Source organism: Corythoichthys intestinalis, chromosome 9 (genome assembly GCF_030265065.1).
Source record: "Corythoichthys intestinalis isolate RoL2023-P3 chromosome 9, ASM3026506v1, whole genome shotgun sequence".
Lineage (NCBI taxonomy): Eukaryota > Metazoa > Chordata > Actinopteri > Syngnathiformes > Syngnathidae > Corythoichthys > Corythoichthys intestinalis.
In genome coordinates this window covers 24,109,945-24,137,890 of record NC_080403.1, presented here as the reverse complement: position 1 = coordinate 24,137,890, position 27,946 = coordinate 24,109,945, and the positions used below count along the sequence as shown (strand labels likewise).

At 37.0% G+C, this 27,946-nt stretch overlaps 1 protein-coding gene across 2 annotated transcripts in view; it reads left to right on the top strand.

Annotated features, from left to right (window-relative positions):
- The window catches only part of nckap1l (NCK associated protein 1 like), a 38,063-nt gene extending 10,932 nt beyond the window's left edge, over positions 1-27,131 (top strand). Inside the window, exons 11-31 of one of the 2 annotated variants that reach the window (XM_057847145.1) lie at positions 25-121; positions 207-316; positions 393-525; positions 595-676; positions 1,787-1,845; positions 3,005-3,150; positions 3,218-3,350; positions 3,414-3,533; positions 3,622-3,761; positions 6,731-6,862; positions 9,095-9,313; positions 9,391-9,521; positions 12,614-12,711; positions 14,287-14,380; positions 14,487-14,569; positions 17,863-17,943; positions 21,137-21,230; positions 21,297-21,413; positions 24,921-25,030; positions 26,127-26,216; positions 26,804-27,131. In XM_057847145.1, coding sequence (XP_057703128.1) covers positions 25-121; positions 207-316; positions 393-525; positions 595-676; positions 1,787-1,845; positions 3,005-3,150; positions 3,218-3,350; positions 3,414-3,533; positions 3,622-3,761; positions 6,731-6,862; positions 9,095-9,313; positions 9,391-9,521; positions 12,614-12,711; positions 14,287-14,380; positions 14,487-14,569; positions 17,863-17,943; positions 21,137-21,230; positions 21,297-21,413; positions 24,921-25,030; positions 26,127-26,216; positions 26,804-26,920 — 2,386 coding nt within the window. In that variant the 3' untranslated portion in view covers positions 26,921-27,131. The remainder of the gene's footprint in view (positions 1-24; positions 122-206; positions 317-392; positions 526-594; positions 677-1,786; positions 1,846-3,004; positions 3,151-3,217; positions 3,351-3,413; positions 3,534-3,621; positions 3,762-6,730; positions 6,863-9,094; positions 9,314-9,390; positions 9,522-12,613; positions 12,712-14,286; positions 14,381-14,486; positions 14,570-17,862; positions 17,944-21,136; positions 21,231-21,296; positions 21,414-24,920; positions 25,031-26,126; positions 26,217-26,803) is intronic. The other variant, XM_057847146.1, reaches the window with a different exon arrangement.
- The last annotated feature ends 815 nt before the right edge of the window (positions 27,132-27,946 follow it).

The following is a 27,946-nucleotide window of genomic DNA, read 5'->3' as shown; positions in this document are numbered from 1 at the left end:
ACGATAGAACTGCTTTGTTGACAGTGGTGCGCTGCATCGAGAGAGAAGACATTACCTTCGAGGAGCTTTAAATGAGTTGGTAACAGTTCTGGAGGATGAACCAGGATTGCTGGGACCAAAGGTATAAGGCTCATCTGAGTAAAGGTCACTTCTACTGTTGAACAGTAAGTGAGGAGTTGACAACTGTGAGTTTTTTTCCCCTCAAGGCTCTTTTTGTCTTCATGGCTTTGTCCTTCTCTCGTGATGAGGTCCAGTGGCTTGTACGACACTCTGAGAACATGCCTAAAATAAAAACGCCGGAGGACTATAGTGACAAGTAGGCAGCTCCAAACCTCAATGAACACTGCAAGACTTGATTTGTAGAAAAATAAAATGACTTTTTGCTTTTCAAGTCAAATGGCAGAGTTGCTCTTCCACATGGAGAAACTGAAAATACTCATGAGAAAGCACCACCAAGTTGTACAGCGTTATCACATCCAGTACCTGGCTCAGTTTGATGCCTTGGTTCTCAATGACACTATTCAGGTACTTGTACGTGCACAGCATTTCATTTGTATTCAGTGTTTCGTCTTCAACCATGACTGTCTTCCGAAGAACATGCACGTGTGTCCAGAGGAGGAATCAGTTCTGCTGAGCTCTTTTGTTTCAACACTTTCTGTGCTCTCAGTTAAACAAGGTAATGACATTCTTTGGCAGTTCTAGTCTAGCCCAGAGGTTGACAAGCTTTTTCACTGAAAGATTCATTTGGACACAACGAGAGTCACAAAAATAGCACACATTGGTGTGGACAAAATTTGACATCATACAAATGGTTGAAAAATAGGTTATAGCCAATGGTGGGTAGAGGAGCCAAACATTTTACTCAACCAACAGTAGCGTTACTTCAAAATAATATTACTCAAGTAAAAGTAGCCATCCCAAAAATGCACAAAAGTACAAGTAAAAAAAGTATTTGGTGAAATGAAAACTCAAGTAATGAGTAACATTGTGAGTAACTGCTTATTTTTGTTTGATTTTATTTTTTAAACAATGGTATTTTTTTCTCTCTTATCTTTATCTGTTGTTATAATGATACTGTACAATAACCCATTACATAATAATCCATAGTTCCTAGTTTGAATAGTGACTAGTTCCTTCATATTTACTATTAGAAAATTAAAATGATCATATCTGCGGTTTTCCGTGGTCAATCGGCGCCAAATAAAAACTGGGAGAGAGGTTTAAATTCGCGTTTTCGGGTCAAGTTGAGGGCAGCGCTCTATGTCAAATACTTGATTTTTTACGATGCTTTAAAGACACCACATAATGGCTGGTATGATCATAGAACGGCAAGCTTGCGGCAGATTGGTGTAATGGAGTCACGTGATTATTGTTGCGATGTCTCATTGGTGAAATTGGTAGAGCTACTCTTGGCATCGCTGTCAAAAAAAATAATAAATGTAACATGTAGATTAAAGAGGAAAAATGTAACGCCTGTAGTTTCGCCCAAAGTAGCGGAGTAAGAGTAGTGTTTTTTCTTCACAAATCTACTCAAGTAAAAGTAAAAAGTATGGCTTGGTAAAATTACGCTTAGAAGTACATTTACTCAAAAAGTTACTGAAGTAAATGTAACGGAGAACATGTAACGCATTACTACCCACACCTGGTTATGGCTTACTTTAATGTCTGTGTCCACCTTTAATTAAAGTCAACCTCACAACATGGCCTCTAACACACATACTGATGGCTCCCAAATGGGCTGCGGGCTTTACTTTTGATAGTCCTAAAGCTTTTGATTTGTTTGCAGTTGAGAGCAAAGAGGAGTTAGATTTTCGGGGTGTCAGATTGGACTGGCTGAGATTGCAGGTATGAACAGACGTTATTATCAGACATTTTAAATATAAATACAGTATATGGCGTAAAACACTCAGGTGACTTGAAGTTCTGCTCTGAGACCCCCAATTTGGCCAAATTTTAAAATTGTGAGATACATCATTGGAAAGCATAAAATCTCAATTTTCTGGGGGAAGAAATTTTTTGAGCAGGAGGGCATTTAAAAATAATAATGAATAAAATTTAAATAGCGTAACCCTAACTGGAGGTGAGAGGACGAGAGAGTATCATTAAAGACGCCATGATTTTAACGAGATATTATCGCGTACTTACCTTGTTTCTATCCAAACACTCGATGTAGCATGTATCACTGAGTGTCAAGAGACAGATGTGAATGGCCACAGCCGGATTTTGGGGGATTTTATGGGTGAAAAATGGTAATATAACAAGGGTCGCGATGTAGAAATTGCAGACATCAAGGAGTTGTCGAGATGTTCTTTTTCATATATTTACCGTTTTAAACATTTTTTTCAGTTTTTCTTTGTTTGGATCACATACATATCGGGAAAAATGCGACAGTAACAAAAAAATATATAATTAAGCAATAGTTATGAGGTAGATACCGTATTCCTGACTTATTTACAGACACCATTTTTTTCATTGTGACATAATTTGTTTAAAAGTTTAAAATATGCGAGTGAATATATATATATATTTTTTTTTTTTAACGAAATATTAGACATCAATTTATGATTCTAAACTAAAAATGACAGACATTTTGAATTATAAATCATTTACCTTTTATTTTGATGGCTGGGATGAAACAAAAGCAGTTGCGCGACGTCTGTAAACGGGCGTTTCCAGGGTAAAACGGACAAATTAAAAATAGTTTGGGGCTTAATGCGCCATAAATCTACTATGGTAGCATAGACATATTTTTCTATCAAACACAGCAGTTCTTTTGGCTTAAAATACAGCAGATTATTTTAAAAAGGGGTGTAAGAGCAGAAACTGCTTTTTCAGTCTTGTCTGTGTTTTCCACCTTATATAGATATTTTGATTTTTTTTAATGATCAGAAATAGTCATTTCCCAATAAAGGGTTAATCTTTATATTATACTGTACCTGCTTTGTACTTTTGCATGCGGTTGTTTTTGCACAGCTTGCTTTTCTCTCATACGTTCTTGTTATAGGCCTACACGAGCGTGAACAAAGCCCCTCTGCTGATCAGTGACTATCCTGACTTAGCCAAGGTGATGAACCTGATCCAGTTCCATACCAAGATGGTGGACGCAATCGAAGAACTCCTGCACGAGACGTCGGATGTGTCCATTCTCTGGTCAGTTTGCTTTTTACCACTCAGTTATTTACTTTTATCTGAAAGTGTGTGTTGACCCCTCTGATAGTTTCAACCCGAGGGTGTTTGAGAGGATGTTTTGCCAAAGCAGCGATGAAATAACTATGAAGAGATACCTCATGGCCTTCCCTCATGTCTGCTCCCATTTCCACAAGTGTGCACACCCTCTGTGCCCTGAAGAGGTCAGTATTCGGCATTTTAATGTTGGTCAGTTTCGACTTTTCTTGTCTTGTTTGTTTGTCCAGGAGGAGGCGATAGAGAAGAGGAGTCTCCACTTATGTGTGGCCTTCCTGGAGCATATTGCCAAGATGACAGGCACTATCATGTTGGAGTTGTGTGCTGAGCAGTGCAACCTCAATGAGCAGGTTGAATCCACCACATTTACAAGTAGAATAAGTATTAAATACAACGAAATAACAATACCCCCCACATACATACACTTCCTTTCTCTAGTTGCTGCCCAAACACTGTGCTGAAGCGATCAGCGCCGCCCGCTACAGAAAGCAAAAGAAAACTGTGCCCAAGAAAGGAGAAGTCCAGAAGGAAAAACCAGGAGCTGAAAGCCTGAGGAAGGACCGCACCATAATAACCAAGTCAGATTTTCCTCTTCACTGGCCCCATTTCACTACAAAACGACTTAAACAGTAGGAATAATAAGAATAAAATGCAAATATTACAGGGAAAATGATCACTTCAGAGATTTAGGGGACATAAAAAGGAATGAAGAAAGTAGAAATAAGAGAATACATACATTTGTCAAATGTATAACAAATGTAGTAAATATATAAAGGATACAAGATGTAATACTTTAAAGAAAAATTCCACCAAACATACGATTCAAGTGGTTATGAAAAAACAACAACACAAAATTGAAATATGAGAATGAAGAAATAAAGGAAAGTATTATGAAAGTAAACAGAAATACGACCAAATTAGGTAATATTTAAATAATAAAACAAAATATCAATGAAAAGTCACTATTGATCATGATATTACAAAATATTATATTTTTTAATGAGTGTAAAATAATACCTTTTCCGCCGGTTTTTCAGCGCTCCTAAATTTAATTCCATTTCATGCCAACAAAAAAAACATTGATTAGTGTCAGTAGAATACATTTGTAGGATTCAAAGAACTTTTTGACTGCAGTGACTTTTAGCCACTTCAATTCAAATAAATTAGACGGCTGTTACCATTAAAAAAAAAAAAAAAAACTATATTTTGACTTTGTCCTCGTCATTGTGCTAGCTTGAGTCTAGGTTTTTTTCCCATCAAAATATTTTTAAATCATGAAAATTTTTTTAATTGATTCTTACTACAGTATATTACATTTTTTTTCTAAAGTGAATTTCCATTCTATTTTTGCATTCCAACTACACGCTTATATTATCAAATATCTAAACCTTTACTGTCATGATGTTTAATTTTCAAATTATAACAGGGCTCAAAGTGGCATCACGGCATCATTCTTGCAGTATTTCAACTCGTTCTGTGCGATATAGAAAAAGGTCTATCACAATATGGGCCATTTTATTTCATGATATTGATATGTGAAGGAAAAAAAGTCGATAAAAAAAGGCTATTAGGGCTGTCAAACGATTAAATCTTTTAATCGAGTTAATTACAGCTTTGAAATTAATTAATCGTAATTAATCGCAAATCAAACCATCTATAAAATATGCCATATTTTTCTTTAAATTATTTTTGGAATGGAAAGATAAGACACAACACGGATATATACATTCAACATACGGTACATACAGTAAATACTGTATTTGTTTATTATAACAATAAATCAACAAGATTAACATTAACATTATTAACATTCTCTTAAAGCGATCCATGGATAGAAAGACTTGTAGTTCTTAAAAGATAAATGTTAGTACAAGTTATAAAAATTTTATATTAAAACCCCTCTTAATGTTTTCGTTTTATTAAAATTTGTAAAAAATTTTATCAAAAAATAAACTAGTAGCTGTTGTTGATGTCAATAATTACAGCATGCTCACTCATGGTACTAACCCATAAAATCAGTTGGACCCAAACGCCAGCAGAGGGCGCCAAACACCAAAAAACAAGTAACAAGCTGACATTACACTGGACTTTCATTTTAGTCTGTTTGAGCGGGGCATGTGTGTTAATTGCGTCAAATATTTTAACGTAATTAATTTAAAAAATTAATTACCCCTAGTTAACGCGATAATTTTGACAGCACTAATATAATATAATATAATATAATATAATATAATATAATATAATATAATATAATATAATATAATATAATATAATATATATTTTTTATAAATGGTTTTGAAGCACTTCAAATGTAATACATACTTAAGATCAGTTTTAAACATATTACTGTCCCACCAAATTATGTTTAAAAGAGAATAAAGCAGAAAAACGCTTGTCTTTATTAAGTGCTTCATTCAGTGAGTCCACTCAAATCCGCTCAAGCTGCTCACTGACACACAACGAGCTGCCACAGCAACTGTGTAACAAGTTAGACGATGATCGATGCATGTGGCGCTTTGAAGTTTCGACTTCCAAGTCGAGTGCACTGCTTGACCAAGAAAAGTGGCAGTAGCGAGAGTGAGACTACGTGATCGGATCAGGGACGCTCTATAAAATACTGCATTTATTTATTCATTTTTTAATTGAAAAGAAATCCGCAATGGACTGAGGGCGCAAAGTTTGAAACGCGAAGTAGCGAGGGATCACAGTAGTATATATTTGATAATGCCAAGATACAATATATTTTGAAATATTTGGTGAAAAAATGTAAACAATTATGATAGCTTTCATCACACTCAGTATCTTTTTGAATTGCCAATACTCTAAAGTGACCTACTACAAATTTTAAATGTACTGCTCGCAGCAGAATAATAGTATATTTATTTTTGCTCAGATGTAAAAATATCTTATTGTCAACTAATACTTGTGACTAGTGGTTTTGACTTTTAAGATTACTGTATATTATGTTAGCATAATATCGGTAATATTAAATTATTTTTTGATTTTGGATTCAACTGTGTTGTCTGTGTTTTGTGTGGATTACTTCTATGTGTTGTGTTTTGTGTGGATTACTTCTATGTGTTGCTATTTTCAGTTCTCTTGCATGCATTACATGTGCAGTTGGCAGGGGATGCCAGTGGGCTAAATATTGAGCGGAGACATATTGAAGCTGAGTGGTGGTTATGCTATGGCATACTATGGAATCCTATCAATGTAGCAAAGCAATGCAAATTGGGCGCCATCTGCTGGCCAAAATGTGCATTTCATGAACAGGTCTATTTAGGGTGACATTGGCATGTAGAATGACGGTAGAAATTTTAAATCATTTTGGTGAGAACATCATACGTATCTTATAGCATATCAACATTATTTTGGCTTTATCACTATTGTTTTTTTTTTTGTTTTTTTTTGTTTTGTTTGTTTGTTTGTTTGTTTGTTTGTTTTAATGTCTCCACGCGACCTTCATGTGTCACTTCGACATCATGCACATATTTGTCTGTAACACTTGCATCCAATTGTGTCTATCTTTCTGTATTTGCATTCCCAGCATGGACAAGATGCATCTGACGCTGAGTGAGATATGCTTCTCATACAACTTGTGCAGCGAGATGCTAGTCTCCCAGCACATCATCGTTCCTACCGAGTTCCTCTGTTCTCATCTGGAGACACGCCTCTCCGAGTACGTCCAGTGAGAATGGGAGGTGGGAGTGAGGGTAATGAGTGCATGTGAGGGATGAAATAACACATTGGCATGGCACTAACACATGAGCATTCACAGCCAATCCTCCCAGTTTAAATGAATTGGGCATCTATTGATGTAAATGGAAGGTAATGAGACAAACTCTAACGGTTTGCTGAAGTGCCCTCTTAGTGAATTTGACGAGGATTTTTATGCAGTCCTCTTCAAGTTTCTCCATGTAGTCACTCAGGAGCAGTAAGTCAAGTCGCTGCTGTGCTCTGCATCATTTCAACACTAAATGTATTTAGATTACAGTCTGGCACCAGGGCAACCTTATGTTTTTCATGCACGCGTACTCTACTTAATCTCTCTCCTTTCAGCTGATGATTATCTCCGATAATAACCCTAAAATTAGTACCCTCCTGAAACAGAATGCTGAGAGAGATTTGCACCTCCAGCCCAGAAAATAGAAATCAATCTAGGCCAGTCAAGGACAACAGGCTAAGAGGATAGACCGAAAAGAAAACTAAAAAATTATGAGATTTTACAAACAATAAAAAACCCACATATCAGGGTGTGAGGCAGGACAGAAAAAAAAAATATTACTAAATTTTAGTCATATCTTAATGAGGTAAAAAAATTAGGAATTTATAAGAATAAATGTTTATCATTTGAGATCAGTGGTGTAACATCCAAGAAACGAAAAAAATTAAGTACAAATTTTCAGTTTCTCAGTATTGAAACTCCTGATCTTACAACAAATAATTTTATTTTCCATTAGTTAAAAGTTGCATTTTTACATGAAAAATTGTAACCTCACATAAATCAAGTAAAGAAAAAAAAAAAAAAAAAAAAAACACACTGTAACCGTTAAATGTTGTCAGCCATAACTATTAGAGGTGGGAATCTTTGGGCACCTCACGATTCGATTACGATTAAGATTCAGAGGCTACAATTCATTATAAATCGATTATTGATGCACAACCCCCCCCCACCCCCACCTATTTGCTGCTTTTTATGTTTTGTACATTAGTTACAAAAATAGAACAAAAATCCTCTCAGGCTTAAATACACTACTATTTCAGTATCAAGTTAACAGTTCAAAACAGTAAATAAAATACTCAAGTCCCCATTCTGTATCAGCAGATTTAAACTACATTCAGTTAATTGAATGTTGCAAATCAAACGTTAAAGTTGGTAAAATATCTCCCGTTATTCCATAATTTCCCTTCTGCCTACTTTCGGCATGTGAAAGTTAAACCTTAATCATTATTTAAAGATCGATTCAAGTTAAGATTTTGCCGATTCAGGAGTATTTTAGATAAAAAGTTAATTAGGTCCGCCCGGAAAGTTCGCTACAACAGAGCCTTCCTGAGAAGTCTACTGCTTTAAGATGGCGGCTGTTTACTAACACCGGTGAGTCTGTCATTTAGCATCTAGTTGTATTTTCATGTGATATCAACAGTAGTGATGTGGGTGTAGTTTATAGCAACTGAGCGCTGTTTGTAGCGGCTGTCAGCGTTTTTTTTTATCTAGCAGCATGAGTTGTGGTGTATGTTTACTCTTGGTCAGGTCCTCATTGAATCCCGAAGACCGCACTGACTGTGTTTTAGTTCCGTTTTACTTAGCATATTTAAATAATCGGAATATGGATGTTTGTGAATTGTTCTCGAATCTTCAGCAGCCGAATCGCGAATAATCTAACAATTGGACATTTTTAATAACTATTCAGTTGGATGAGCAATTGACTCAAAACCTTGGACTGCAGATGTATTTTTATGTAGTTTTTTTTCTTTTCTTTTCAAAATAAAGTTGTTACATTCAAAAAAATATGTTTCCTTAATTTACAAAAATGTTATATGATAATAAAGTGGATAAAGTTAGTTTTTGAGAAAAAAGTTGCAGTATTTACAAATCAGACTTATTGTTTCCCTGAAAAAAACAAAACAATAGAAAATGGGACCTTTTAAATAAAAAAAGTACTTTAAAAAAGTCAACGACTGAAAACCTTATTGTATTGTAGAATTTTTTTTTTTAATACAGCCTTGTTACCAGGAACACCCTCCCCCCCACACACACACACACATACACATAAGTGTTGTTTTTCATCCTTGTCACCATAATTCCCAACCCATGTTTGAGTTAAATATAATATCAATAGCAGCACGGCTCATTTAAGACCTTTTATGATCGATATTCGCTTTTCACTGTGTGATGAACATTTTTATCCAGGATCATTGTGAGAATGGCGCATTCTGACCCGAGTGCCCAGGAGATGACCCGCCCCACAGAGCTGTTGGCGGCAGTGTCTGCATACGCTGCCACCCTGCAGACGCTTTCCAACTACGTCAATGTTGACGCCTCACGGCTGCTTAAGACCGTCCTGCTGCAGCAGACGCAGCCTCTCGACTCCAGGGGGGCTCCAACAGTCACAAATCTTTACACCAATTGGTACATCCACAGATATAAAGTATACAATCTATCTTTCTAAATCAGAATGTTCCTGCATGTTGGCCTAAACCCCACAGGTACCTGGAGTATCTGCTCCGCCTGGCCAGCAACTCGCTAGTGGTGCACTGTCCGGCCATGCTGTGTTTTGCCAATCAAATATCAGACAACGACCCTCCTTTCCGAGCAGAGGAGTTCTCCGACATATCAGGTTGGACTCACACTTTCAACCCTATGTGCGAATCTATCACTGTATTCTGAATGTACGTTAAAGAACTCTCATTACGTGAACAAATAACAAACTGGACCATGTGCCTTAATGTCTTTTGAGTTCGAGGCAACACTCTGGCTTAGTTGTCATGGTTACAAGGAGGCGGAAATTATGGGCGAGGTGGGGGGGAACACCATTTGTCACAGTTTTATTTTTGCATTTTCCAGTGACCTGAGCCATGAGGAATTGCTTCGTTTTGCCAAATACACAAGTGAAATTTTTCACGTTGAATTGGGAGATGTGTCATGTTCTGCAGTGAAAGTAATGACATCAAACCTGATAAATTTTGATAGTTAACCATTACTACTTAAAACATACTGGTGATAACACTATTCATTCAGATCACAACTGTGTTCACTTGGCATTTTCACTTTGCACTTTGTGAATTTACATACAGATTTTTGTCATTTTGTTTTCCAAAAATTACAACCTTGTTCTTGTAAATTCTTTCACTTTTTTTTTGTTGTTGCTTTTTTGGGGGGCGGTGGGGCTATTTTGACTTCATTCTAGAAAAATTACAGCCTTTCCTTCATTACACAAACTTTAATACTTTAAACAACAGGCAGCATGAAATGTAGATAGTCTATATCATTGGTACCCAACCTTTTTTGCACCACGGACTGGTGTGATGAGGGCCTTTTTTTCTCGGACCGGCATTGTGTGGCAGAAAATGACAGCAAGTAAAAATAACACGTCGAGGCTAAAACCGAACATTAAGTGCAGGGAAAATGTCACTCACCATACACTGAATCAACCTTTTTTTTAACAGCGGCCTCTTCTAAAACTTGTAGGCAAATATCCATGGTTGCAAGCATAATGAGTTCTTCTCCAAACGTGAAAGATTTCTTAGCTTTAGTAATACGGTTCGCCATGAGGCATGGTGTTCTCAGTGCATTCGCTTTTGTTGCCTCGTTTGCAAGCTTTTAGCCACATATTATGCAGAATGGACTTGGTTGTAGGCTCTTCTTCTGGCTCAGCAGGTGGCCTTTTCCCTGTAAAAAAGCTGTCCAAAGACACAGTACACAGCCATCAGCAGCTAAAGTTACTGTTAACATTGACTGGCGCTGGGCTGCTATAGGTGCAGTGTTTTTCAACCTTTTCTGTGTCACGGCACGTTTTTACATTGGAAAAAATCTCGCGCCACACCACAAAGCAAAAATGTTCCAAAATTACTTTCTGTACAGTATACTTAATTATGAAATAATTTCTCAATATATTGAGTAAGTATAAATTTATACTTACTCAGTGTGAAACTTGATCCTGTATGGATGAACACAAAGTCGATATCCTTGCAGGAATCTTCGTCAACAGCTCTTATTCTCTCTCTGTTTTTATTTTTTATTAACTGCTCAGAATTGTCAGATGGGAACTTTAGAAATGTCTTTAGTCGCAAGCATCTCACTGACAATGGCTTTGCAGGCAGGTAGTATTGCCTCTTTTTGAATTCAGCAACAAGTTTAGCAACAAGGTAACTGGCTTTGAGGGCTTTCTCATTTACTTTTGTAGTGTTTCTCAAAAAAGTTGCCTTTTTTTCTCTCTGTGTTTTCATGGAGGCAAACAAAATAGTCAATCGACTTGGTTTGAAACGAGAGCAAATGCAACTGCTCGCATCACGTTCAATAACTGATCGGATTTTTAGCCATCAGCTACCTTGCTGTTGAAATAAAACACGGGGAGGAATGACGGTCTCAAATATGGATGAAATGGAAAGGACACTTCCGTGTATATTGACACTTGACGACTCTAATCAAATGATGTACAGTAGACGTGCTGGGGTCCATATTTTCGCCGACAGCAAGGTAGCTGATGGCTAAAAATCTGAGCAGTTCTTGAACGCAACACGAGCAATACATTGCTCATTTGCACACGACCGCAAGCTTCTACCTACTCCCCCTTTTCTACTGCAACTTGTAATGCATGGTAAGTAGGATGCGTGCATAAAAGTAACAAAAAGGGAGAGGTTTCCACTTATGCACATTTATTCACAAAAATATAATAATAAATCAACCTTGACCACTCGTCACTCGGGAGCTCAGCGGTCCGCACACATGCGTTCGCAGAACTCCAACATAAAAGTAAGCAGCAACAGAAGAAGAACATATTCAATGTAAATAAAGCAGCGACACCGCGTGGTGGATGTCGGGAGGAACACCATTTAAGGAAGTGACTGTTACAAACTATGCCTGACGACGTACAAAAAGAAAATGTGATATTGGATAACTTCTCGCGGCACACCTGACGATCTCTCACGGCACGCTAGAACGCCGGTTGAAAAACACTGCCCTAATGATTGCTGCCAACCACTAGGTGGCGACCTATACAAATCTTTACCCAGATTAGAGTAGACAGGGATATTGATGAGTCAAGAGCCACAGGGCAGATTGCAGTTTTTAATAAATTATTTATCTTGCTGCAGCCCGATAGCAAATGCGCCACGGACTGGTACCGGTCCGCGGCCCAATGGTTGGGGACCACTGGTCTATATTTTACATAATGGTTATGGAATAAAAATAATATTTGTATTATAGTTTAAGACTTGAATACTTCCCCCACACGCTGTAATTCCCTTGGAACTTAATTAAACACACGTTTTAAACATATAGTAAACACATTTCAACAGGCACAAAATGTCAAACAAAATAATGAAGTGGATCGCGATTTATTGGGTAATATTAAAATTCTATTTTGCCAAATAATAGGCCTACTTAGTACTGTTTATTCACCTATTAACTCGACAATGTAAACTTGACTTCAGTATACATTCTACCACCCACTGAACCATGACAGAACCCTTCTAAGCTGGCTCATAGGAGTGGATGACCTCTCCATTAACCCACATCACACACACTCCTCCTCATGATGTGTATATTTCAGTACTGTAGCTGCCTACCTGGAGTGATTCATTGGCACTCAGTCCGTGAACCGCCTCCTCCAATGTTAAATTCACCCGAATGGACTTTTACAAATATATCTACAGTATATTGCTTGGTCGTGATGTGAATCTAATACCATAATGTTGATGATGATATCAGAACTGCGAGCACTGGCCGAACTGCTGGGCCCATACGGCGTCAAGTTCTTGAGCGAGAACCTCATGTGGCACATCACGTCGCAAGTCAGTGAACTCAAGGTACCACAGATTAATCACACTAACACAAATGTACACATCTTAACCCTTACATGCATGAATTATGATTTTTATAGGACAGCGGTCTCAAATCTTAGCGGTCTCAAATTCCATCCTGGGGGCCAAATGCGGCCCCCAGGGTAAGATTTTTGCGGGTCCCATTTGATATCCAATTGTAGTAATAAATATATAAATTATTAATATACTGTTAAAGTATGAAGAATTCTAAATAACATAAAATTAAGATGAAAAATAAATTGAAATAAATTGTAAAAAAAAATTTTTTTTAAAAACAAACACGAATCATTACATGAATTCAGTCAAAAGTGGCCTTTGTGTATTTTGCTATGGGAATTTATTTACATTGGTACCTCCACATACGATCGCTTCGACACACAATCTTTTCGACATCCAATGTAAAATTTGACTCGGCATCCGACGACATGCTCGAAATACGACGATGTATTACAGCGCCGCAGTTTCTTTGTTCTCCCGCAAGATGGACACGCGGATTTTCTTGTGGGAGAAATCAACATGGGTTCCAAGAATGTTAGTGTAGATGGTAAAAAAATATTAAAAATGTGAGGCTTACTATTGAAATGAAGATGGAAATGATAGAAAAATATGAGCATGGTGTCCGCGTCCGTAAACTGACTCGACAATATGGCCGAAGAATGTCTACGATCTCAATGGCCCTGCTCCGACCTCTGTTTACCAGTCTGTATAAGGTGACAATTATTATTATTGCAACATCGCCAAAGAAATCGCCAGCGTTGTCAGATTTTTAATCATTTATTTCATACCTTGTGCAACACAACATGCCCACTGTCCGCCGCAGCGGACACCATCAAAAGAACATTAAAAGTGAAAGTTAAAAAAATCCTCTCTCCCTCTGTCAAGTCAGCCACGCGGTGCGTTCAGGTACACCACGCAAAACACATCCGCCACATTGGAACCTGATTCGTTACATTATTACATATTATATATACATTATTATTATTTTTACTGTTATTATATTATTATTATTCCAATTTTTATTAATAATGTATTTGTTTTGCTCTATGTAATTGCTATTTGCAACAGTACCAGCAGTATTTATTAAGGATTTAGTGTAGGTTTTCGGGCTGTGGAAAAAACTAATGGAATTATCATGTATTCTTATGGGAACATCCGGCTCGACATACAACCATTTCGACTTATAAACAAGGTGCTGGAACGAATAAACTTCGTATGTAGAGGTACCACAGTATTTTTGTTTTGTTTTATAACTCTTGTGACCTCACATAGCTTAACTATTGCCTGCCATGGACTGTAATGGACGTCAAATCCATTTTAACTGGGAAGGGCTGGAAGCAATTGTTCGCTTCACAGTTGAAATGCATTGTAAGTCTATTGCCGTCAATAGGTATTTTTGATATGACTTTCCCTCTTTGACTAGCTACCACAACACATACTCTGTGATTGGCTGTGGATTAGTTAAATAGAATAGAAGTCCACTGTCTTGACCACTGTCCATGAAAGGGTTAAGTACATCTACATTTCACTTACTGTACGCTTGACTAATGACATTCTAATCAGAAATTAGTGGTGGAGAACATGGACGTCCTAGTGCAGATGAGGAACAACTTTGATAAGGCAGAGGAGATGGCCAATCTCAAGAAAAGGCTGACAGGTGAGAGATTGTGGGGTGCAAAAGTCTTGGGACCTAGGAATCAGGTGATATGTTTGCGCATGCCAAAAGCAAGTTTCCCAAGATACGTGTGTTCCTATACTACTAGGGGGAGAAAACCTGCTGAAGAGGATGACCATCATCGGTGTGATCCTTTCTTTCAGAAGCATGCTGCAGGACTGCCTCACAGAGGTTAAAAAAAAAAATCACTGAACAAAATCAGTACTATACAAAAATCCTGTCTGTATGATGTGTAAAATATGGGAAAATTTCACAGTGTTTTAATAGAGAAGTTATTTTCTTTTTATATTTGTCAATAATTTTTCAAAAATATAATTCAGAATTATGTTATATTATTTGATAGACGGCAGTTCATGACTTAGTAATTAAAAAAATAAAAAAATAAAAAAACTTTTTCTGTACAGTGGTACCTCGACATACGATCGCTTTGACACGCAATGTTTTCGACATCCAACGTAAAATTTGAGTCACAGTTTGTTTCTACATCCAACGACATGCTCGAAATACAACGATTTATGACGGCGCCGCAGTGCCTTAGTTTTGCCGGAAGACGGACGCAAAGCGGATTTAGTTATGAGAGAAAACACGGGTTCCAAGGTTAGCGCAGGTGGTTAAAAAGGAAAAAGGTGACGCTTACCATTGAAATGAAGATGGAAATGATAGAAAAATATGAGCATGGTTTGTGCATCCGTGAACTGGCTCGACAATAGACCCCCACTCACCAACGTCACACAATGACGTGTCGCTGTATTGTGCCGCCATATTGTCCGTCATTGTGTGTCCGTATTCTCAATGGTCTCAATTTATCGTGCAATTTATAGTGCAATTCATGGAAGTCCCGGTGCTTTCAGACGCTGTAAACTCATTGGATGTGTTGCATAAAAGGCGTCATGTGGAAAAGTTTCGGTCGATCCATTCGCCAGATCCATATTTGATGCCTAAATCGATATTTTTCGACCCGCTGTCTTCGCCGTCTCTGCCTGACATCTGCTACCCTGATATCTACAACTATCTTGTCCACAGAAACTCAGCCTATTCTCACGAAACTTTGAAAAACTTTAAGAGCAGCACTCTAAGCCACAGGTGTCAAACCGATTCCAGAAAGGGCCTAGTGGGTGCAGGTTTGCTTTCCAACCAATGAAGAGGACACCTTTTCACCAATTAGATCTTTTACATGTGTAATCAGTTAAACTTTGTCAGGTGCTGCTTGTTTCAGCAGGAAGCTCATTGGTTAAACTCTCTGCGCGTTATCGGTTGGAACAAAATCCAGCACCCACTAGGCCCTTTCTGGAATCGGTTTGACACCTGTGCTATAAGCAACATTACCCCGTGTGACCCTTTACTTCCAATTTTCTAAAATGGCGACAATCAATACAAAAAAAAAAAGTTGACTGCGATGGCCGATGCTTCAAGGATAGGTGGAAATTGGACTATGTCTTCAATAAAATACGCAACAACTGTGTCGCTGTTTTCAAAGAGTTCGATGTGACGCGATATTACCAAACAAGACACGCTGACATGTACGACAACATTACAGGGAAGATACGCAGCGAGATATGAAAGCAACTTGAAGCTACTTTAATTTCACAGCAGCAGTATTTCACAAGAGCCCGAGTGTCGAAAGAGAACGCCACAAAGGCGAGATTGTTGAAATTATGAATTAAAAAAATAATGATTATAAAGCAAATGTGACACACAGAAGGGCTTGCTAAAATTTGTTTAAATATATTGTTCTACGTAAATCAGCCAAGGTAGCCCCCCACATTTTTTACCAGACCAAATCTGGCCCCCTTTGCAAAAAGTTTGGACACACCTGTTTAACTGATGATCCGTAGACGAGGCCAGCTTCTTTCACTTGTTACCAGCTAAATATTATTACAAAAATAATGATGGTCGAAGAAATAACCATCTTGAATTTGAAACTGTATGTTGTCGGCGATTAGCCTCGCAATGATCTTAATTGTGGTTGTCAGCCCAAAACCTTCTAAATATATATTAAATGCATCTTACCAGATATAAAATGACTACTACATAATCTGTGGTGATCGTTTGGTGCCCAGTTTTCTCGTCGAATTGCAGCAGTCCATCTCGCTCTCCTCTCCGGGTCTCTCGGAATACGGTAGAACTTCAAGTCTCTCCGTCTATCTTCTCTGTTACTGCGCAACCAACCGCCACACACGCCTTCACCATTTCGATTATTAATGTTAACGAGCAGAAAAACACACCATAATAGGAGGAATTTTCGGTGCGGTAATGCGTAAACACGACGAGCTGACGGACAATATGGCGCGGAGGCGTGGTTGTGACGTCATGTGAGTTGGGTCTATACGGCCGTAGACTGTCAATCTCGACGGTTCTCCTCCAACCTCCGTTCGCCAGTCTTTATAAGTGAAGGTGACAATTATTATTATGCTAACATCACCAAAGAAATCGCCAGCTTGGTCAGGTTTCTAATCATTTATTCCATCAACTTGTGCAACACAACACGCCTACTGTCAGCTGCAGTTGATACCAACAACAAAAAAATTAAAAGAGACAGTAAAATGAACTGCACTCTCTCTCTCTTTCACCGTCACATCAGCCACACGGTGCGTTCAGGTACAGCAAAAAACGTCCACCACATTGAACCCGATTCGTTCCATTTTTACAGGAATTATTATAATTATTATATTACTATGAGTTTTATTTACAATTTATGTGTTTTGTTGTCTAATTGGCATTTGCAATAGAACCAGCAGTATTTATTAAGGATTTATTGTGGGTTTTGGGCTGTAGAACAAATTAATGGATTTTTAATGTATTCTTATGGGAAAGTCCTTCTCGACATGTGACCATTTCGACTTAAAAACAAGGTCCTGGAACGAATTAACTTTGTATATAGAGATACCACTGTATTTGATGTAATAAAATTATTTTAAAATTTTGGAAACATAGAACAAATTTAATTACTTTCAAAAAGGATTGTCGTTTGATGGATCATACTTGAAGAAAATTGTTATACTGTAGAAAAATATCTTAATATATATATTGCTGTCCTAATTGCATTTTGATAGATTTTAATATTATGAAATTGTTTTTATCCAGTGGGTTTTAATGTAACTTTAACATTTAAAATTAGGCTTTTTTTTGTTTTTGTTTTTTTTTTTGCCAAAAGTAATTTTATTGCATCTTACATTTAAATTTAATTAATATAGCTAATTGTAAATAATCTTCAATAATAATAATTATACTAAATTATGTCAAATATTTTATTTAAACACTACCTTTTCAGAATGTTGTTAAAACAAAGAAAAGCCAATTCAATAAAATCCATTTATTAATTAATTATCTTTAAATTTTTACTACCGATAATTAAAGCAACAAGAAACGTTTTCTTTCTTTTTTACAATGTTTCTTATCATAATTCATTTCCTTTTGATATGACAATCACATGACACACACCTAACTTGACTGTCAAAATGCAGGTGCTGCAGAGGCATTGCCCTTTCCTGATGGGGCCCATCGAGTGCCTGAAGGACTGCGTTTCTCCTGATACAGACATCAAGGTACCAACAGTGCTTCTTACATTTGTTACCTCATGGAAACAATCTCAAGTGTAACATGTATACAGTACTACATATTGACATGTATCGCTGTTGTTTACATGAGAGACTATGGAGAATTTTGTTCAAAGGTTAGTTTGTTGTTAGTTTGTTGAAATGAGAGACATCACGGATCAACAACTGTGTGCCCGCCGTTACCGAGCAAATGAAATTCTTTATCTCCCCACGGAGAGCTCTAATGCGACCGTGACACGCCGAGGCCCCCGGCCCCCCTTTTGCTTACGTCTGGCCCCTGAGTGAGGCATGACAGCCGTGCCACAGCTCAGACCAGGATAACCCCAAAGACGTCAGCAAACCCCCACCCTCCACCCGCTGCGTGCCCACCCGTCCACCCTTCTTCTGCTGTGGGAGAAACCACATCAGTGGAAACAACACCATGTTAACACAAGTAGGGCAACATCAGTTTTGAGCCTGAAATTTGCTTTCATCCAGCATTTGTTTCCTTTGGTGAGAAATTGAGCACAACAGTGAGTCAATGAGTTAACTTACTGGCTGTTATTACCGGTGATAAATGTTCATTTGTAACATTATGAAATTTACCCACTTGGTGCTAAACATTCAACTTCAACCTTGGAAGATTGTTTACATTTTGACTTTATTCTTGTGAAAATGTCATCTGTGTAATATAAGAAAACCTTTTTTTTTTTTTTCTATTGGGGGGTAATATTACAATTTTATCCTACTAAATGGACTTTAGGTAACGTGATGATTTTCTCCTCTTATAATTTGACTCCACATTCAAAATACAACTGTACAACTTGTCGTGTAACATTACAACTTGAGTCATGTATAAATAAAACTCGAATATTATCATAACAGAAGCTGTAAAAATGTAAAAATATTTTGATAACGTGACATTGCAGTTTAGTCACTAAAATGCAACTTTAGTTTGTAAAACTACTTTAAAAAAACTAAAAAAAATTATGTTTGATCATAGACTTCATAATATATTGGGCCGATTAATAGGGGGGCCTATCTCCGTCAAAGCTGACCGAGTAGAAACACAGACAAAGACCTTTTTACATTGTAAATTCTTGTGAATAAATGCTTAAATCCCTGAATTCATTATAGATATGGATTTAAAACAGTCTCGATTTTTGGTCAAAGCATAAAAACTGGGGAGTTAGCATTTATTTTACGTAAATATGTTGAATGTGCTGCTAGTCTTTAACACTAGAAGTCCCAGAGAATTCTTGTACTCCTAATAGTCCCAAGCAATGGCCGATTTGGCCTCTACCTCGGAAAAACCCAGAGGTGGCCAAAATGACCCAAGTGCTTTTGAATTAGTAAGTCGTTGTCCAACAGACAAGAACCATTCATATATGGGAATATTAGGAGTATTTGTCTCGGGGAACGCCGATTCGGCCTTTGCAGGGTTTTCTAGTGTTAAACCACTGTGGTGCCGCCGTATCACCACAGAAAATTCTTGTGAATAAATGCTTAAATCCCTGAATTCTTTATAGATAGGAACTTAAAACAGTCTCGATTCTTGGTTAAAAGCAAATAAAAAAAATTTTTTTTTAAAACGGGCAGTCAGTATTTATTTTATTTAAATATGTCAAATGTGCTCCTAGTCTTTCAGCCACTGTGGCACCTTATCACCACAGGGCTTTTTACGTTGAAAATTCTTGTGAATAAATGCTTAAATCCCTGAAATCTTTATAGATATGGACGTAAAACAGTCTCGATTCTTGGTTAAAAAAAAACAACGTGCAGTTAGCATTTATTTTACGTAAATATGTCGAATGTGCTGCTAGTCTTTAAGCCACTGTGGCGCCGCCTTATCACCAAAAAGAGCTTTTTACGTTGAAAATTCTTGTGAATAAATGAGTAAATCTCTGAATTTTTTATCGATATGGACGTAAAACACTCTCGATTCTTTGTTAAAAGAGCAAAGAACCAGGCAGTTAGCATTTATCTTAGGTAAATATGTCGAATGTGGTTCTAGTCTTAAAGCCACAGTCTTAAACTTAAACAGTCTCGATTCTTGGTCAAAAAAACGTGCATTTAGCATTTATTTTACGTAAATATGTCCAATGTCCTGCTAGTCTTTAAGCCACTGTGGCGCCTTATCATCAAAAAGAGCTTTTTATGTTGAAAATTCTTGTGAATAAATGCTTAAATCCCTGAATCCTTTATGGATATGAACATAGAACAGTCTCGATTCTTGGTTAAAAGCAAAAAAAAAAACGGGCAGTTAGCATTTATTTTACGTAAATATTGCGATTTATGACGCCAATGGCGTAGCAGTTAATTTCTCACATTGATTTTTTTTCTCAGCGTTTCAAAATGCATGCATGGTACAACAAATATAATAATTACCTTGAATCCTCGAACAAATCACTTCTAAAACAATCCTTCTTGTTTGTATGCGGTACAGCTTTCGTACTTTTTCAACCTAAATCCGGCGTTGGATCGCTGCATGTGTTTGAGAATAACTGAAGCTGAGAGTGGGACGACCCCCTTCTTGAAGGCGTGGCACTGTGTCTGGGGAATGTGTCCCGTCAATATCATTTTGAAGTCTATACTTTGATCTTTACACTTTTTCAATAAACGAATACAACAAGGTTTTTAAATAAAACTTGTAAGAACAAGTGAGGAGGACAAACTTGCGAGGAAGATGAATTCATACTGTATTTCTAACCCTAACCCTGAATTCTATTATGCGACGTATGCTATTTAATACAGTATTGCAATGGCTCAAATTTTTTTTGTGGTTTCATTTTGTCTTGTTTGTATCTCTTGTAGTCTCGCAAAGCTCAACTTTTTGGCTGCAATTGACGGCAATAGAAATCCAATCTATTTTATATTTGGGAGTTGAAATGAATTGGGCATCTATTAGGTGTTTTCAATATCAATCTACCCTCTTTTACTAACTACCACAGCACATACTCTGTGACCTGGGCTGGCAGTGAATGAGCTAAGATAAGGATAACTTTTAGATAGACGTCTACTGTAGTGACCACTGTACCTGAAAGGGTTCAAAACGATCACTACTTATAGCTTAACAAGTATTTAACAAGTATTTAACGGCACTCAAGGCAGTGATTCTTTCTTGTACCACTAGTGGTAGCTCAAGGACCACTAGTGGCACCCACACCACACTTTGGGAATCACTTATTGAACATGTTTCTAGGTGACACTCAGCGTCTTCGAGTTAGCCGCCGCTGCGGGAATGACTTGTGACGTGGACCCGGCCCTCGTCTCCGCTATCAGAAGCATGCAGACAGGTGACCGTGAAACTTTGATGGTTAGGATGCCGCAAACTTGTTTAAACTATTGTTTTATGGATTTAGATAACACATCCATAGATGAGGAGTACAAGCTATCGTGCTTGCTACTGGTCTTCATAGCGGTGTCCCTGCCCAGTTTGGCCCTGGACCCCAACTCTTGCTACTGCAGAGAACACGGAGGTGCGCATTTATTACATTCAATGGCGGCAGCCTGACAAGATCAAGTGTTCACATGGCCCTCAACCTGACATTCATCAGCTATTGTGAATGAATGTATTCTATACATAGGTTTGCTGGCACAATTGTCGTTTGGCCAGGAATCAAATGCTTGAAAGCTGATGTCTTTTTGCCAAAGGAAGGTTTTGTTAAGGAAAAAAAAAATCCCTAAAGAGCTTTTGTTAAGAAAAAAAATATTCCCTAAAAAGAACAACTTTCATATGACATTGTCCCTTTGTACATGTGTTATTCAGTCATTCCTTCATTCATTTTCTTGTGTCAAGTAATTACATTATAATAATAACAACTTTATTCTTTTCATCATAATCAGGCAATATTCAGACAATTTGGTTGTTCATTGAGATCTTCTTTTATTTGAAAGACCTATCACGAAGTCACCAAAAATGTTACAATTTTGTTTTCTAAAATCATATTTTCATCTCATTCTCAAAATTTGAAATGAACATTTTCTCTTAACATTTTCACTTGATTCTCTTAATCCTAAAGTCTATATGGCAGTCATTTAACTACTATGAAAAAAAATCTACTTTAGAGTGTTAACTGGAGCTTATTTCTGTTATTCATTTTAATTGTTTTCATTCTTTTTAATTGACATTTAATTAATGTATCAGAGTATTTTTTCCATAGAAAATATAATGATAATTTACTTAAACTAAGATTATTGGAAAATTGAGTATTACTGTAAAATGAATATATGAAATGAATGAAAAATAATGAAATAAAAATGCTATTATTATTTTACTACAACTTCAATGCAGTTACACTACCACTTTCTCAGAACATGAAAATTAATCACTTTGTTTTATTCACCAATTTATTTTCTTATATATAGCTAGATGGGGCTTTGCAAGGCAAAGACCTATTTAGTATAATTCCTTTTATTTATTTTTTTTAGTTCGCCCGTAAGTGTAGGTTTTTTGGAAAAAAAGCAATTCAAAACGCCACTTGTCCTACAATTTTTGACCAAATCACAAAATTTACACATCTAAAATTCTAGGACAGTAAGGGCATAAAATATGTATGCAGAATTTGGAAAAAAAAAAAACTATGGTTCCCCCAAAATTTAGCAAAAACTTGCCATTCATTCGTTGACAGGCATGTATGTCCAAATTTCCCATTCATTTTCAGTGGCAGAAAAACATAGGTTCTTTTGATTTTTGACCACTTACCATGACAGCCAACTGGTGCCCAAGCAAGTCCATGCCATTGACAGCCATGCACGTCCATGCCATTGACGGCCATGTACGTCCAAATTTCCTGTTCATTTTCAATGGCAGTAAAACATGTGGGGTTGTGATTTTTTACCAAAAACCTACCATTACAGCCCATTGATATTCAACTGGCACCGAAGTAAGTTGATGCCACTCACAACCATGCAAAAGATGTGTCCCCAGATCAACACCAAGTGACCTGATATCAACAGGACATGTCTCTGAAATGTCCCCAAATCAACAGGAAGTAACATGATAGATCTGTATCCACCACAGCAAAGTCCCATCGTAATTTCTCCAGAAATTGCAGTTTCTAGTTACCTGTAAAAATACAGATTTCTTGATAAATACTGTAGTTTTAAAAATATAATTTTTATATGGGGCGGCATGATGGAACACTGGATAGCACGTCTTCCTGAAATATCCCCAAAACATGCATTGTAGGTTGGTTGAACACTCTAAATTGTCCATAGGTGTGAATTGTTCTTTGTCTGTGTATTCCCTGCAATTGGCAGGCAACAAGTTCATTGTGTCACCCCGCCTTCAACTCAGTCTTAATATGACCAAATTTCATCTGTACCTAATATTGTGTCCACTGTTGCGTGCGTAAACAAGACACCCCACCCTGAGAACAGCATGCATGTCATACTTTCCGTCTCAAGTATGTCTGCTCCTAATGAGGAACACGTTTTTGCCTTAAGACTTTTTGTTAGCTGACGTGCATCGATAGTCTCTGCTGCTATTTGGTATAGAGCCCAAGTTGATGGCGCTATCTAACTGCACCGTGTTATTTACTTTGCCTCCACTTTCCATTAGTAAGCGCCAAAACTCTGGAGCTAGGAGGCAATGTGGGTGACGTGCTTTCATTTTGAACTACTCGGGTCATTACAGAATTGTGCTAATCAGTGGCCCGCTAAAAACATCCTTTTTTGAGGCCAATCTGGGCCCCACTTTAATTTGTGTGCCCCATGAAAGTAAATCACATGCATCACCTTCACATAGACTTCATAATATATTGGCGGGACTCAGGATGTGGGGCCGATTGCTAAGGGGCCTAATTCTGTCAAAGCTGACCCAGTGGAAACACAGACAAAGAGCTTTTTATGTTGAAAATTCTTGTGAATAAATGCTTAAATTCCTGAATTCTTTATAGATATGAACGTAAAACAGTCTCGATTCTTGGTTAAAAAGCAAAAACTGGGACTTTAACATTTATTTAACATAAATATTGCAAATTATGACGCAGATTCCGTAGCAGTTAATTACTCCCATTGATTTTTTTTTCACATTTAAAAATGCATGCATGGTATGAAAAATTTAATAATCACCTGGAATCCTCGAACAAATCACTCCTGAGACAATCCTTCCTGTTTGTACGCGGTACAGCTTTTGTACTTTTTCAGCATAAATCTGGTGTTGGATTGCTGCATGTGTTTGAGAATAACTGCGACCGACTTCGACCGACTGAAGCGGAGTGTGGGACGACCCCCTACTTGTCTGGGGAATGTTTCCCGTCAATATCATTATGAAGTCTATGGCCTTCATTTTTCTTGCTAAAGCAAAATGTATATACAGTATAAAATTTGTAGTTTATTGCAAACTTAAGAAATCTGATATTTTGAAATGTTTGGGGTTTTTTTTCTTTTCAATATAACTTAAAACAATTAAAAAAAGAATAGTTACAATTTTATTTAAACCCTGGCTCTTTTGTTTTTCTTTAAAATAAAGCATTTAAGATAAAAGTGAAAAAGAATTTGAAAAAATAGAATCTTTGCTTTTTCCTTCTTTAAAAAATCTTTAACATTAAACAAAGTTTAAAAAAATATTTTAAAAATAAAATATTTTCCTTTTTTTAATTTATTAAAAAAAAAAACAAGGAAAAATATAAGGAATTGCTATAAAAAAAATTTGAGGCCAACAACTTCTCTAACGATACATCGACTATCAAAGAGTTGTTGATTCATTTGCTAATACTATATTAATGGTCGATTAACTGTGGCAGCCCTAGTTTCACTGTCACGGACCGAGCTAGACACACAACCGATTGTGGCCAGCCTTCCCAGTCCATAAGTCCCCTGACCTGAACTTCACAGAGAATCTATCACAAGTGAAATACAGTATTTAACCGTGAATTCCACAAAATTACTGATTTGTTTTTAGCTGCATCTGTATATATTCACACTCTTAACTTTTGCACATCACTCACACTATTATATATTTGCATTTCTGTTTCCATCAGGGCACAACAACAACATCCACTGTTTAGCGCTGGCCATCAACCACGTGGCTGCCGCCATGTTTACAGTGCAGAACAAGAATATAGAGCAGCATCTCAAAGAGTTTCTTCTGGTAAGTTTCTAAAAACCCACTCAATGTCTTTTTAGTTAAGTTGTTGGAAACAATCACATAGGCTACGTTTAAACTACAGGTCTTAATGCACGAATCCGATTTTTTGTCATATCTGTTTTTTTGGCGTGCCCGTTCAGACTGTCTTTGTCCATTGAGACCATTCAAGTATTACGCATGCGCACTAATTCGCAGTCCGACAAGCGCTGAGTAAGACAACCCGCATGCGCAGAAGCATCAAAACTAATGACCACACATGCTGGCTGTCATCCGTCATTCCAGGGATATCTTATTTTGCTTTTTATAAAGAGGACACAAATACCAGACATAAATAATCCCAGTTTAGGTTTATATTCAAAGTATATGGATTGATAGTATGCACGCACTGTCCGTGCATGTCACATACACATACGCCCAATTTGCCCCGACTCTCGGCCGTGTAAGCAATGTTGAAATATTACATATATGGAGCAGACAGAAAACCGATCCTTCTCAGGCTTATCCTCAACCCATTTTTATTTTTTTTATGACTGTTGTCAAGTCCGACTCTTACTAAAAAGCCGTGTTCAAGGCAAGCTAGGCGCTAATAACGCACAGCTGCACTGCTACCGTGGCGTCTCTTTCGCTTTTTGATGACGTAATTGCTGCATGAATTCCGATTTGAGAGACTGGACAGTACAGACCGCCGCGACAGTCTGGAAAAATGTGGCCCAGATCGAATTTGAACCACATACGAAAGTGACCCAGATCGGATTTAAAATGGTCCAGTTCTATGCGACTTGTCACGTTCAGACCGTCAAGTTAATGCCTCACTCGAGTCGGAAAAACACCAAAAAAATCGGATTCGTGCATTAAGACCTGTAGTATGAACGTAGCCATATTGTCAGAATGAAAAATCTGTAAAACTACAATTTGTACAAAAACTGGGAAAAACAATTTGCTTTGAATAGGTCAGTCGATCCAAATGGTGACAAGTGCAGTTAAGAAATAATCTATCTCCATTTAGGTTTTAGTTCCTGATCACTCCGAATCAATTAAAATAGATTTCCGTTTATGAGGTTACGTTTTATGTTTTCTCCCCCTGCACACACGCACACAGTTGGCATCTTCTGCCCTACTTCAGCTGGGACAAAACGTGGAGAAAACTGAGATCAAAAACCGAGAGTCCATCTACTTGCTCCTGCACATGGTAAGCATATAAATGACGAGAAATTTCGTTCTTACAATGCAAGACTTTAGCCATTAGTAACACATCCCAACAACAAAAAAAGCAAACCAAAACTGAAACTAACCCTTAGAAATGTTGTTATTGCTGTGAATTTCAGTGAGTTTATCATTCGTAGCATTCGCTGCCACCCTCCCACTTCAAATGGACTGGATGTCTACTGCTGTCAATGGCAGACAATGAGTTTAAGCGATGTCTGATCATGCCATGATAGAAATTACTTTATTTTCGAGTCGAGCAGTAATTTAGTAATATTTTTTTTAAGTATTTATATATATACACACACACATATATATATATATATATATATACTGTATATATATATATATATATATATACACACACACATATATACACACACATATATATATATATATATATACTTTTTTTTTTTTTTTTTTTTTTTTTTTTTTTAAGTGGCATCGGTACCTCATGACCAGGTATTAGAATTGGTATCAGGAGCCCAATTTTTTTTTTTTTATTGGCGCAACGCCATTGGAAACACAAATCTTCTATGTCCTAACTTGTGATCCATCTTTTGTATTATTTAGATTGTGGAGGAGTCTGCGTTTTTGAGCCAAGACATGCTGGAGAGATGCTTCCCGTACGTTCTTCTCCGAAACGCCTACAGAGAAGTGTACAAGTCCGTCGTCATCACCCTCGGGTGAAGACATACTGTACAGTCATTCTGACTACGTTTAACTCATTCACTGCCGTTGACAGTGAGAGCTCATCAGTATTGAATTCACTTTTATTTAACATATCCATAGTAATGCCAGGTGTATTCTGTGTGCAAACGCTGCACTTTTCAGACTGGAAATTCGTTGCCATGTGTGTATTATTCTTTCAAAGTTTCCATGAATAAAGACCTTAATTATATTTAGTTTGTTTTTCTTCTCTCGGGCTCCAAGTCAACATGTGTTCCTCATCTGTTTCCAGCCATTCAACCGCCTACCTCATCAACCCAATTTCACCAAACTAAAAGGACGTGAGCTTCAATAAACAGGCTGTGTGTAGAAAATATTATTATTATTAAATTACACTAAATAGCAGTTAATAGTGTAAGATTTAACAAATGTTATATGCATCGACTAAATTTTTTTTTCTTTACTCACTTTTCAAGTTCCACCAAATTATTAACATTAAAATACAATGGCATAGCAGGCCCAAACACTAACAACACTAAAAACACAAATTCCTGATATAATACCATTTTTTTTCCCTATAAGGTGCACATAGAATTCTTTATTTTTCCCCAAAATTGAAAATGCGTTTTATTAATCAACTGCACAATATGTATGAATTCTCGCTGTGCTTAATGACCTCAAAACTATTTTGTTAGAGCATAACTGTATTATACTGCTCGAGTAAAGTGCTCAAGACAAGCATTCACAATTTTTCAAAGTCACAAATAAAACAAATAATAAATGAATACATTAAATACTATTAATTACAATGTTAAAAGATAAGAGAAAAAGACAAATGCATATATTATACTTCATAATCCACTATGCAACAAAGTCAGAAAATTCTGGTATGTATAATTTATTATTTAATGCTGCTTAAGAGAATAGATGAGTCTAAATTAAATTGTAACACAAACTTAAAAAAACAAACAAAAACAAAAACACGGGTATATGTACAGTGAGGAGCAGGTGGCTGATGATGATGGCCTGCACCTGTGGCCGCTCCAT